Genomic DNA, 13,989 nt, shown 5'->3' with positions numbered 1-13,989 from the left:
GTAAGGTGGATGTTTTCTCTCCACGCTTCTAGATTTTTTTCCCTCATGCTAAGCTCTCATTAAATTCTGCTGTTTTCACTGCTTGACCAGCTCACTTTACACAACTGTGTTAACACGCGTCCGGATTCATCTGCAGCTGCATTCATCAAAAACTTAAAGCCAGCCGTGACGCAAACTGCGGTTAAAATGATCTTTAAAGTGGTCTAGTGTGTTTGCACAATTTGGTAGACAATGAAGTGAAATGCCAACATTATAACATTGTTTTCTATGGTTTCAAGCTATAATCATCCCCTTCCACAGAATGCAGCATGTGTCCTTAAACGTATGCTCTATCCAACCCTGCACTGTGGTTTGGCTGAGGTTTGTGGCAACCCTGAAACAATTAATAGGTGGTCTGGTCACGAGCTCTGGAAGGGAAAAAGTCACGTTTGTCAGTGTAAGCGCTGACTGAAGATGAACGACAGATGCTGACAGCCTGTCTACCTGCAGAGAGCAGTGAAAACAGTGACAAGTATCCACTCAGTCACTGTCTGTATTTTTCATACTGTTTTTTTTTTCTTATTTCATGCTTCTCCCATTCCCGGTGAACTCCACTGTAGCTGCCTTCCCCGTTACAGCCCACTTGCCAACCAGTTAGCATTTGACAGCAGATAATATCATCCACCTTCAGCAATGAGCAGTTGGGATTTTGGAGGACTGCACAGGAACACGTTTGCGGTGGGTGAAAACGGCTTTCCATACACTGTCCATATGGAAAGCTGTACCAAATGGACACAATTGGAGGCCCATAAAATATGCATGACAGGGATGGTCTGGAATGGATTTAGCCATTCAAATCATATGTTTTTGTTGATGCTGCAAATTGTTTCAGGACTGAGAACAGTTCAAGGCCAGTTTGTGAATGCTGATGAACAAAAATTAGTTCTTAAATGTTTTACAAATCTTTTAAATCTGCGCATTCTGCCTGTGTACTGTGTCCTGGACTGTGTCCATGTATATAGTACATGTTTTTATGACCCCTTGCTGGGAAACAGTTTGTATATCAGAAGAAATTTAAAAAATCTCTGCATTAGCTCAGAAAACCATCGTTATTATTGAACTGCATTTTCACACCATGTGCAAGTGTATATCAGCCATAACAGTGGCGACACATAAAATAGACTGTACTGTTACACTATTATACCATATCTCATGTATCTGATATAACGGCTGTTTGGCTAGCCATCCTCATGCTGGCAATTACTGTAGAAAGCAAATGTTAATTATGTCTTTGATTTGTGCGATTAGATGATTTACTGATGGTTAAATCTATAACATTTGGTATTATAACAAAGGGCAACCTCCCAGGCTGCAGTTCCTCTACGTGCCATTTGCAGCTAGCTCCAAAAGGGAGTTAAAGCCCACAGAGTCTAAAAAATGGGTAACTTTACAGCAGTAAGAACCACGTTTACAGCCTGCTATAAAAAAAAATGCCTTTGGCCTCTGTAGATAGTTTCCCCCCCTCGTAACAACTGAGTGTGGTTAATTTTCCTCAAACCCATCCACCTGGATAACTGAGTTAGGGGTGTGGCCTTTTTTCTTTTTTAACACATTGTGTGTGTGTGTGCCTGTGTGTGTGTGTGTGTGAGAGACAGAGACAGAGAGAGAGAGTGGAATACTTTCTGGGAAATAGTATCCTAGCCAATGACAGATTTAGTATCATGGATTAAATTAGCTGATGAGGTAATTTGTTAAGCCAACTGTTGTTTCCACTCAGATATGACAGAGATGTTTGCTAGCTAGCTCTAACTATGCTACACTTGTAATGTAGTTCATAATGTTGGTGGATAAAGATAAAACAGCCAAGCTTATCCACTCAAGACAGTATTTTGTAATGTGAGCCTGCAATTTGTCCCTGTTGGCAGGGACAGAGATTTGATCCTGAAACCAAACAATCCCTTCATGAATCTGCTGATGTGGGCCATTGTATTCCCATGGCGACCAAATTTCAGCCTACACACTGGGAGTAAACGAGAAGCATTGATTGAAGGCACTCAGGAGCGAGCACAATCCTTTCAATTTTCAGTTTAACATTTTAATGTTACTCTTCTTCATTGCCGGGCAATAAATACTAAGAAGAGTACTTAAGTGTGAATACCAGTATTCTGTCTTCATACATTGCTTAAGATTTGGAGTTGAGTACACAGGTACTTAATGTTGCAGCCATGTAGAGCTATCCAACAGCTCCACGTTAAGTGCTAATCGTGCAGTGGCACAGACAGAACAGCAGAGCTGCAAATGAGCATCCAGGAGGAGAGACACAGGGAAATTTATTTTCCACTTCCAGCATGAAATACTCCAGCGGGACAGCACCAAATCACAGTCACATAACGCTGATTTAGCCAACAGTGGCCGGAATTGTATGGATATTAAATATTATGAGACTCCCTTATTCTTAAATACCTTTTCTTAACCTTGTATCAAGCTGGGTTTTATGTCCAAAGGTGGTTAACGAGAACAGCAGGATAGTAAATACATTACCAAACAACTCTGAATTGTAATGAGCGTGCGATCTCTGCAGACTTGGTCTGTCTCACCTCCAACTGGGCTGATTTTGTTGGTGATGGCGTATCTCAGGATCCGCTCCTCCTTCACATACATGACAAACACCCGGTCCATCAAGATCTGCAAAGTCTCAATGCTGGTGGCTTGGTTGCTGTGCCGGCAGTCGCGGTATGTGATATTCTGTTTCAGCTGGAAAGAGACGGACTCTGACCCTCGGTCTGCTGTAACCACTGAGTACTCCCTAACAGAGGTGGAGGTTGCAACTGCAAAAAGAGAGAGGGAGTCGTTTTAGGTAACAAAATGGTCAATAAAATGTTCTACTGTTCATCCTTTGTCTTGTTTGGTTTGTAGCTTTACCAGAGGGGTAGTACTGGTAGGTCTCTTTGAAGGGGTCCATGTTAACTTCAGCACCAGGAGGAAGGAAGGGCACACTGCCGCTGACTACAGTATCCACGGTCAGGTGGTTGTGGTCATCTAGGCCACGGCCAGTCTGAATAATTGACAAGCGCTGGTTGCCAGGGTGAAACACAACCTCTGCGTGGCGAGTGAACTCAGCACCTTGCAACACAAATATTCAATCAGCTTTTATTTGCTGGTTTCTAAATGACACAAACATGCAGAAACTACATTTCAGAAAAAGTGGAGTGTCTACAGTGGTTACACACTAACACATCCACACAGCTGTTTCTCATTAGTGAGGGGAGGTGGAAGACTGATATCACATCACATCCCTGGAGACACTACATCTGGTTGGGAGACCAGAAACGCACACATACAAAGAAACAGACACACAATGTCCTTGCCATAAAAGAGTTCCCTCGTGTCTCTGCAGAAGCGTCAAGATGTACAAGGCAATAAGCTGTACACTGACAAACATGTTTACCTGTGATTTTGAATCCTGCTTGGCTATCGAACAGCTCCAAAGCAAACAGCCATCCGAACAGCTCTCCAATTGGTGCAACCGGCATCAGCGCCCAGCCCAGTGGTTCTGGTACCTGATCAATAGACATAAAGTTTACTTTAAGTTCAGGTAGATAATGCAAGACATCAATCTGTGGTTGAAAAAAGTACTGAAGCACTAAAACCTCCAGTTCCCCTAATGGACTGACTGCAAAAGTGAGTCAGTGCTCATAAGGCCCCATATCAAAACGCCCATGTGAACAGCACTGAGAGGTTTAAAGCCTGATACAAAAAAGGTTATGGTTTGTACAATAGTTTTCCTCTTCATAAGAGCTATACTGTCAGTGATTCTTCTACCTCATCTATTTAATTACTGGCATGGGTTAACTTTAGGGGAATGCGTGCACAGGCAGCTATAGCCAGTCAGTGTCTGCTGGGCCTCATCGCTGTTAATTAGGCCGCGTTTACACGATAGCGTTTCAGAAACGATCCGCGTTTACACGATGACACGCGAAACAATGAAAACGATGTAGTTCCCATGCCAGGCCACAAGTTGGCGTTGGTATTCTCTTTGCAAAGCTTGTTTACACAAGACGCACATGCGGGGAGGGACACAGTAGGAAGCGCGGCAAATTGTTCATTACTTACAAAACGGCCAATGTGAGAGGTTTTGTGTGGCCTGACGATGAGGTTGGATCGCTGCTGCACACAACGCTGAATTACAAAATGGTAAAAACACAAGAAAAGCACAAGAAGCACTCGTAAATCCACGAGTACTGTTTATCAATTTGCGCATGCGCGGAAAACTGTGGCCGTCGCAACCATAGTGCGCATGTGCGAGTCACCCGTTTTCAAATCACCCCGGTTTCAAGCAACGAGAACGCAAGCCGGTGCGTTTCTGAAACGCTCCACTCTGGACCCCGTTTCCGAAACACATTGTTTTCATTCCATCGTCGTGTAAACAGAAGGCCGAAACGCATCAAAACGACGGCGTTTTCATTTTGAAACGGTGTCGTGTAAACGGGGCCTTAGAGTCACTGAACTGGACCTCTTGACCATGTTTGTGGTGTTTTACTAGAATTAGCTCACAAATATTAGGTTTGCTGTGCAATACCGACCAAAGTTTGTGCTTCCATTTTGGTGAGTAAAATTCTAGTGTGTTATTAGTCTGTCATTTAGCACTAACTGCTCTTTTCATCAAAAAAATACATATTTAGAAGTTTTCCCATTAAAAACAATCCTTTCAGTTCTTTACAAGGCTAACATGTAACTCTAGATCTTTGCTTTTCTGAGCATGCGTAGATCTTTGTATCTGTAAACTGATCCCTGCTAACCCCTTCACCACCTAATAGTGTGTTGTCATGTGAAAAGGAACTTTTTTAGATTCCTGAGAAAAACTAAGTACATGCCATGATTTAATAGCTTGTAGAACCACCTTTAGCAGCAATAACTTGAAGTAATTGGTTTCTGTATTGCTTTATTAGTCTCTTGCATCGTTGTGGAGGAATTTTGGCTGACTCATCCTCATAACTTTACTTTAGTTACTGAAATTTGCAGGCATTCATTTATGCACAGCTCTCATAATTTCCCACCACAACATTTCAGTCTTTGACTGGGCCATTGCAACACCTTGATTCATTTGTTTCAGCCATCGTCGTCGTAGGTTTCGCTGCTGTTCTTGGAAACATTGTCCTGGTGCATGACTGAATGTCATCCAAGCTTCAGCTGACAGACAGATGGCCTCACATTTCACTCTAGAATACTTTGGCTTACAGAGGAGGTCATGGTCGACTCTGTGACTGTAAGGTGCCCAGGTCCTGTAGCTGCACAACAACCAAATAATCACTCCTCCACCGCCGTGCTTGACAGTTGGTATGAGGTGTTTGTGCTGATATGCTGCCCTTGGTTTTCACCAAACTTGTCTGTCTAAAGAACATTGTTGTGAATTGTTCAGATGCCATGTTCTTTTTAGAAAGGAGAGGTATTCTCCTGGCAGCACTTCCAAAAAAGCCATACTTATAATTCTACTGTCATGAACTTTAACATGAGGCCTGTAGAGTCTGAGACGTAGCTCTTGGGGTGAATGTGCTGGGATGTCGACTCCCGGGAAGACTGTGACACTGTGTTAACACATCTGAATGCTCCAGAGTGGAAAACTGCCAACACTCCTGCTTTTGCAGAGGTGCTCATACTCGCCGATGTCAATGAATCAAGTGCATTTGAATAGCTGGGTTGATTAGCTGGCCACAAATTAGCCTCTTAACTCCTCTGGCAGTAGTAAGGGTATGCTTAGTTTTCCTCAGGATTACAGGAGTCCTGTGAAAACTTTCTTTTTCATGACTCTAAGTTAAGCCTTGATCTCCAGCTCTGATAAGTTTGCCCCACCCGGGAAGTTGACCAGAACGGTTTCTTAAGTTTGTTATATAAGAAGCACTGGCTATCTGAATCCACCCTTCTGAGACTGTTGTTGCTGCGCTCGGCCAAGTGAAACCGTATTTTGCTCATGATATTCCTATTAGGCTTTTTAAAACTCTACATCAATCTACATGAATAACCTGCATGCAATTAATGGTGGTGTTTTTCAAGTTGTACCTCACTGATGGCAGTGTAGGCTCTCCCGTCTCCCACCACGATGTAGGCATGGAGATCAATGTTGTTCAGCGATACTGGAGTCGATCCCACGGACACAGTGCCGCTCACCTTACCGCTAACACGCTGGGGGGCGCCTGAACGAGCAGAACAACTTTCATGTATGAAGACAAACAAAGTGCACAGCATTTAGAAACAGTTAAGATCTAACCGTCAGGCAGACACTGGCGTCCATTTCCATAAAAGCCTGGCCGGCAGTGACAGCAGAAGCCTGTGGCGTAGTCGGAGCAAAAGGCATTCTGGGAGCACTGCTGCTGGAATCTAGATGAGAAGGAGAAAGAGAGAAAATACATTTACTGCTCCAGTTGTAAATGTCATCGGTGTTTGACAAATTTTGGAAATGCTTTTATTTTGATATGCACTTATGCTATTACTGTCAGCGTAGGCATGAGAAGGTCTGATAATTGCAACATCAGGATTAAATGTCATGTCAACTCTTTACAAACCTGGCACATGTTTCCTTATTCTCTGTAGTATACTGAATCACTGAAAGAGAGAGAAAATAAGATTAGGTAATACACATATAATACACTGCATTTAAGCTCATTATCCTAATGAAGACGCCTCTGATATCTGTACTGATATCAGCATAATGTTGGTAAAAATGTGACGTTCAGTTTTGTCGTACAGCGCCATTTGCCAGGTGCTGGACGGCGGGGATAAAGGGGCCCTTAAAGCAATAGCAGGAAACAGAAAGATGCAAATACAGACTAAAACTGTTGTCTGCAAATGTCATGCCAAAGATTTTACATTGATCTTTATTATAAATTTATATTATTTTTATGACTTCTACGTGGAAATCAGTAATGGTAAGATGATGAGATGAGTGATAATGAGTGCTTTCTGTCAGCTAATTTGACTTGTTTAAACACTTACATCGTCTTTTATTTGTCTCTCTATACATTGTACAAACAACATGAAAATGAGGAAGAATATTAAAGACAGACAGAAAAAAATACATACACACACACAGCAAGACAGTACTTGGGAAGAAAACCAAGCTGCTGCAGTCCACTGAACTGCACGTGTGCACATCTTCATTCATTGACATGATACATTGTCCAGTCCCATAACCCTCACCACTCACTGGCTAACCTCAGCCCTAACCTAAGCCAAATATTAACTTAAACCTCAATACCAAGTAATAAACAGTCCTTTGATGTGGCCGGGACGAGACAAGTATATATACATGTTCTGACTAAGACTCTAAACAGACTTTAACCTAAAAGACTGCTTATTTCTTAAAAGCCTCTATGACAAACAGGGAAAATGCGCTCTGCTTTTTATTTTATTTTTTTTTGAATGAACAAAAAAAATAACTGCGTCAGCAAGAAAACTGCTGATTACTTCAGATGTTTTCTATAAAAATTCTCAAAACCGTGAAATTGTGCAAACTCAAAGGTCATATGAGACTTTAACTGCCTATTCTTATTAGAGCTGCTCATGTTTGACCACAGCTTCACATGCTTAAGTAACTTAACAAAAAACATCACATGGAGCTTTCATAACTGCTGAGTGACTGCATTAACTTTCTTCCTTTTGTTTTTGGCTAATGGCAGATTTGGGATAAAAATACATCAGTCTGTCATCACACACACACACACACACACACACACACACACACACACACACACACACACACACACACACACACACACACACACACACACACACACACAGTTAAAGAACAGGATTACAGGATATTTTTAACAGGGGCACTAACAATTCTTTGAAGGAAACCCACTCTCCAAAATCACAACGTTTTTCCATCCATGACATGGCCTAAAATGGCCTCAGCAGCTGCGATGCTGCTTCAAGACTTTGCTCCATGTCCCGTCCTGTAGTTTTCCACCTTTACTACAACTCTATATACTAAAACCTAAAAATAGTCAGCCTAAAGAAAGATATCTTGTTTTTCTAAAAACATGCATAAAAAATTATTAATAGAACAAACCCTTGCTGACAGATCTCTTAGCCTTCTTTCAAAAATCTGTTTCTTTTCCCAAACTGACCTAACAGGATGAACTTACACACACACACAGATTTCTTGACCCTTACATAAGTTGTCTGAGAACACATTCTTATTTATGGCAAAAATCCTGTGGGAGTAGCTGAAGGGGAGGGAGTGTGAACACACACACCTGGTAGCTGCACAGCACAACGGCAGTATTGTCCTGGTTGCTGCTAAGCAGCTGGCCCTGATGGCTCCATGAAAGTTATTTCATAGTGTAGCGCACATTTGGAGAGTGTACCCAAGGTTATTTTGTTATAGCTACAATGTACAGATGTCCTCTAATTATGTCACGTGCAGGCATTCATAAAGTTACCGATATGAAAAGAGGACAGCTATAAGAATACGCCCTCTGAATGTGTGGGTGGCTGACTGTGCCTGTTCAAAATGTGGCTGCGTAGAATTGGCACATTTTGGGTTGCAGTTTTCTTGAGAATGATTCATCAAAACACGGTGTGTGTGACTGAAGTCACTGTCACAGGAATCCAAAGAGAAATAAATAAATAAAGTTACATTAAAACATCGAAAAACAATAGTGTGTATTTTCCCAGCTGTCTTTGTGACTGTTTAGTTAGAAATCTTGAGAAGCCCTCTTTTTTTCTGACAACCTTTAAAAGGCTTTAAAACAGGGTTCAGACTTGGTTTTAGGGTTAAAGCTAGGTTTAGGTTAGGGTTAGTATAAGGGTTTAGCACTTTGCTGTGACAATTAAACTTAATAAGAAGTATGAGAATGCATTAATGTATGTAAAATAACATTTTAACCATTAGAGGAAAAAATATTCATAACCGTCTCAAAGATTTATCTTCATGTTCGGCTGCTTTCAGCACTGCTGGTATTTGTTTAGACTCTGTCTCCTCAATTAATCCTTTAGAGTAAACTTCAATAGTCACTTCCTCCAAACCATCAACATGTTTATTAGATCCCAATTCTACTAGACTGCTCAAAGAAGTCCTTCCATTAATTAATGCTTCAATCTTAAAAATGATCAATCTGTCTTCATTAGTTGGCTATGTACCACAGGCTTTCAAGGTGGCTGTAATTTCTTTAAAAGCCATCACTGACCCAGCTGTCTTAGCTAAGTTTAGGCCAATCTCCAACCTTCCTTTTCTCTCAAAGACTCTTGAAAGAGTAGTTGTAAAACAGCTAACTGATCATCTGCAGAGGAACGGTTTATCTGAAGAGTTTCAGTCAGGTTTCAGAATTCATCACAGTACAGAAACAGCATTAGTGAAGGTTACAAATGATCTTCTTGCAGCCTCTGAAAGTGGACTCATCTCTGTACTTGTCCTGTTGGACCTCAGTGCAGCTTTTGATACTGTTTTATTACAGAGATTAGAGCATACTATAGGTATTAAAGGTGGTTTGAATCATATTTATCTAATAGATTCCCATTTGTTCATGTAAATGGGGAGTCTTCTTCACACACTAAGGCTAAATATGGAGTTCCACAGGGTTCTGTGCTAGGACCAATTCTATTTATATAATACACATTTCCCTTAGGCAGTATTATTAGAAGGAATTGCACACATTTTCATTGTTATGCAGATGATTTCCTGCTTCTATAGTCAGATAAAACTGAAGTTCTTGTACTCGGCCCCACAAACCTTAGAAACTTGGTGTCTAACCAGATACTTACTCTGGATGGCATTACTTTGGCCTCCAGGTACATTGTAAGAAATCTTGGAGTCATTTTTGACCAGGATATGTCCTTCAATGCACATATTAAACAAATATGTAGGACCGCTTTTTTGCATTTGCACAATATTTCTAAAACATCCTTTTTTTTTTTTTTTTTTTTTTGCATTTTTGGCCACAGCAGCTTTTTTTTTTTTCATTGGCAGTGGAGAGAGAGACAGGAAATGGGGGAAAGACACAGGGGCAAACCGGCAACAGGCCGGGACTCAAACTCGCGCTGCATATGCATGTGGTCGCCGGCTTCACCACCAAGCCACCCAAGCGCCTAGAAACATCCTTTCTCAGAGTGATGCTGAAAAGCTACTTCATGCATTTATTACTTCTAGGCTGGACTATTGTAATTCATTATTATCAGGCTGTCCCAAAAGCTCCTCTGAAAAACCTTCAGCTGATTCAAAATGCTGCAGCTAGAGTACTGACAGGGACTAGAAAGAGAGAGCAGATTTCTCCCATATTGGCTTCTCTTCATTGGCTCCCTGTTAAATCTAGAATAGAATTTAAAATCCTTCTCCTCACATACAAGATCCTGAACAATCAGGCCCCATCTTATCTTAAAGACCTCACAGTACAATAGGACCCCAATAGAGCATTTGGCTCTCAGACTGCTGGCTTACTTGTGGTTCCTAGGATGCTTAAGAGTAGAATGGGAGGCAGAGCCTTCAGCTTTCAGGCCCCTCTTCAGGACCAGAATTGAATTGAACTGAACTGAACTGAACTGAGTTGAACTGAACTGAATTGCTCACAAAGCCAAACAACTTTGTATCAGAGCAAACCTCTCCTACACACAGAGTGGAGCAGGCAACAGTCACTCTAGTGTAATTACTTGTAAGTGAGAACAACTTTTAGCAAAAATATGAGAACTATTCAAACTGGACACCTCACTTACTTAGGTCCCAAGATACCTTTCCTCTATAATAACCATTTTAAACAGTTAGTGTCGCTTTACATATTTAGCTTCTTATCCATCACATAATACATTCAAGGATAAGTTTGAATCTGCAGCATGACAAGGAGCCTAAGCAGAATCATGATGAACAATCTTTACCCACACAAAGAACAAGGAGTGCTGCAACACATAGTTTTGTCCCCACATAGCCCATGTCTTAATATAATGGAGTCAGTCTTGTGTTTAGTGAAGACAGAGGATGCTGCATCAATCTAAATCCACAGAACTGCAGCAAGTTCTCCAAGATGCTTGAAACAACCTACCTGTGAAGTAACTTGAAAAACTGTGGGGAAAGTACATCTAGGAGATCCAGTGAAAATTTAAAGGTAGCAAATACTGATTTGACTGTTGTGTGTATTTCTTTTAGTATGAAGTTAGCTGATAAGATAAAAAAAAAAACATAGCTATTGTTCTTGTCTTACCTCCTGTGTCAAGATTAACCTCTTCATCCACACTGACCACATGGACTCCAGGGGAAAGAGGTGGTGCATTTCTATGTGGGGAGTGCACATTCACCACTTCCAGCGGTGGCTGCAGAGGAAGATAAATTGAGAGCAATGAAAGTCAAGCCTGTAGCTGTAATTCTCTCCAGATACTATAATCCAGAAAGCTATGATCTGCGCATACTTTACATATTGTATACAGTAGATATCACGATTGCAGTTTGGTCAGCATTTTGTTGACAAGACATTGACTCCAAAACAGCATTCCAATATGACCACAGTGCTTTTTTTTTTTAGGTGATCACAGTTTTAAATAATTTTAACACCTGGCAACACTGCCAGTTCAATTTGCCCTTTTTCATATCTAACTAAGGCAGTTCTAAATGCAAAAATGGGCTCCAACCTAGTACTACCAAGTTGTGTCTAATAAAGTGGCTGGTGAGTGTATATTACAGTTGTTTTGAACATTTGGATTGCTTGCCTTGTTTTTCAGTGATACATGTGGCTGCTGTTCCTGGGGCTGCTGAGCACCTTCCTCTGGGACTGTCTGTGCAGGATTAGGGGGAGTGTAGTGCCTGTCTGCTGGCTCTAAACCATACCCAGGTTCAGAGGTCAACAGTATATTGTCACTGCCATCAGAACTTCGAGGTAGAAGGGAAATTGATTGGTCACCACCAGCAGGTGCTGGCTGGAATTCAGGATTCTTCCCTGTTAAAGGATAATCATCTTCTCCCTCTTGGGTCTTGGGGTCAAAGGGATTCTCTTCATAATCTTCAAACTCATCATATTCTGGGGTGGTGGTTTCCTGGAAGGAGAAACCATGGAAGTGTCAGAGGAGTAAAGATTAGCAGACTGACTCGAACAAAAGACTAGGGGCCGTTTTGTCTCGCCAGGTGAGGGGGGTCGACTGTGGTATGCATCAGTTGTATACGTAACGGACGACGCAATAGCCACCACACTTCATCTGGTTTTCACACACCTAGACAGAAAAAAACGCACATGTCAGGATGTTGTTCATTTCTCAGCACGTGACTGGAAAGCTGAGCTTGCTGGGCCTGAACACCTCTCTTTGCAACTTGATCCTGGACCTCCTGACTGGGAGACCTCAGTCTGTCCAGATCAGCAAGAACACCTCCAGCACCACCACACTGAGCAAAGGAGCTCCACAGGGCTGTGTTCTCAGTACACTGCTGTTCACACTACTGACTCATGACTGTCTAGCAATGCACAGACCTAATAACATCGTAAATTTTGCAGATAACACAACTGTGGCTGGTCTCATCAGCAAAAACAAAGAGTCAAAGTGCAGGGAGGAGATGCAACGTTAACAGACGTCAGCAACCTGTCTCTTAATATGGACAAAACGAAAGAGATGGTCACTGACTTTAGAACAGTGGTTCTCAAATCCAGGCCTCGTGGCCCAGTGTCCTGCAGGTTTTAGATGTGTCTCTGCTTCAAGACACCTGAGTCAAATATAGAAGTCATTAGGAGGACTCTGGAGAACTGAGGAGGTAATTCAGCCATTTGATTCAGGTGTGTTGGATCAGGGACACATCTAAAACCTGCAGGACACTGGGCCACGAGGCCTGGATTTGAGAACTACTGCTTTAGAAGAACACAGAGTGACCGCTCTCCACTGAACATTGACGGCTCTGGTGTGGAGATCATCAAGCACACCAATTCACCTGGCGGAGAACCTCACCTGGTCCCTCAACACCACTGCCTTAACCAAGAAAGCCGGGCATCATCTCAACTTTCTGACAAGACTGAGGAAAGCTCACTTGCCACCTCTCATCCACACCACATTCTACAGAGGAACCATCAAGAGCATGCTGAGTAGCTGCATCACTGCCTGGTTCAACAGTGTGTAGTGAGAACAGCTGAAAAGATCATCGGGGTCTCTCATCCATCTCTCACTGACATTTTTAACAACTGCTGCATCTGAAAAGCTCTCAGCATTGTGAAATATCCATCACATGGACTTTTTACTCTGCTGTCATCTGGGATGAAGTACCGGAGTTAGCACACAAACACAACCAGACTGTGCAACAGCTTCATTCCACGAGCCATCAGGTTCTTGAACTCTAACCTGAACTAATGGATTCAGACCTACATACAAGCACACAATGATGGACTTGACAGGCACACAGATGACATGTAACTTTAATGCATACAGCTACTTTATTGCATTACTGTGACTGTATTACTGTATCCTTACAATATTGAAATTTGCACAACTTCTTACATTTTGGGCTTAACTCTGTTTACACTTTACCTTGCTACTATAACCACACTGCTAAACGTATATCAGAATGCTTCATACATCATGTACCTCTGGACTACTATGACCTGGATGACTGAGAACCTCCATAGACACATCATGTATGGCATGGATCATCAACTACCTCACCAACAGACCACAGTATGTGAGGTGCCATGACTGTGTGTCTGATGTAGTAGTCTGCAGCACGGGGGCGCCACAGGGCACTGTCCTCTCACCCTTCCTGTTCAGTCTGTACACCTCAGATTTCAGGTACAATTCAGACCATTGCCACCTACAGAAGTTCTCAGATGTTACGGCCATCATCGGATGCGTATCAGATGGGAACGACCAGGAATACAGGGGGGTCATCAGTGACTTTGTCGGCTGGTGTGAGAACAACGCACTCCAAATCAACGCCAGCAAGACGAAGGAGATGATCATAGACTTCAGGAGGAAGCCACCCCCTACAGCACTGGTGAACATCCAGGGAAAGGACATTGAGACAGTGGTCTCCTACAAGTACCTGGGTGTTCATCT

General features: G+C 42.2%; 1 protein-coding gene across 2 annotated transcripts in view; it reads right to left on the bottom strand.

Moving 5' to 3' along the window:
* nid2a (nidogen 2a (osteonidogen)) overlaps positions 1-13,989 on the bottom strand; it is a 54,409-nt gene that overhangs the window by 25,182 nt on the left and 15,238 nt on the right. For both annotated transcript variants that reach the window (XM_030754080.1, XM_030754087.1), the window contains exons 7-14: positions 11,671-11,994; positions 11,169-11,277; positions 6,540-6,579; positions 6,245-6,354; positions 6,037-6,170; positions 3,428-3,539; positions 2,902-3,102; positions 2,577-2,807 (exon numbers count right to left, since the gene is read on the bottom strand). In XM_030754080.1, the coding sequence (XP_030609940.1) occupies positions 2,577-2,807; positions 2,902-3,102; positions 3,428-3,539; positions 6,037-6,170; positions 6,245-6,354; positions 6,540-6,579; positions 11,169-11,277; positions 11,671-11,994 (1,261 nt within the window). The remainder of the gene's footprint in view (positions 1-2,576; positions 2,808-2,901; positions 3,103-3,427; positions 3,540-6,036; positions 6,171-6,244; positions 6,355-6,539; positions 6,580-11,168; positions 11,278-11,670; positions 11,995-13,989) is intronic.

This window comes from Archocentrus centrarchus, chromosome 2, assembly GCF_007364275.1.
Source record: "Archocentrus centrarchus isolate MPI-CPG fArcCen1 chromosome 2, fArcCen1, whole genome shotgun sequence".
NCBI lineage: Eukaryota > Metazoa > Chordata > Actinopteri > Cichliformes > Cichlidae > Archocentrus > Archocentrus centrarchus.
Note: the sequence above shows the minus strand (reverse complement) of the source record. Positions and strands in the feature narration are given on the sequence as shown.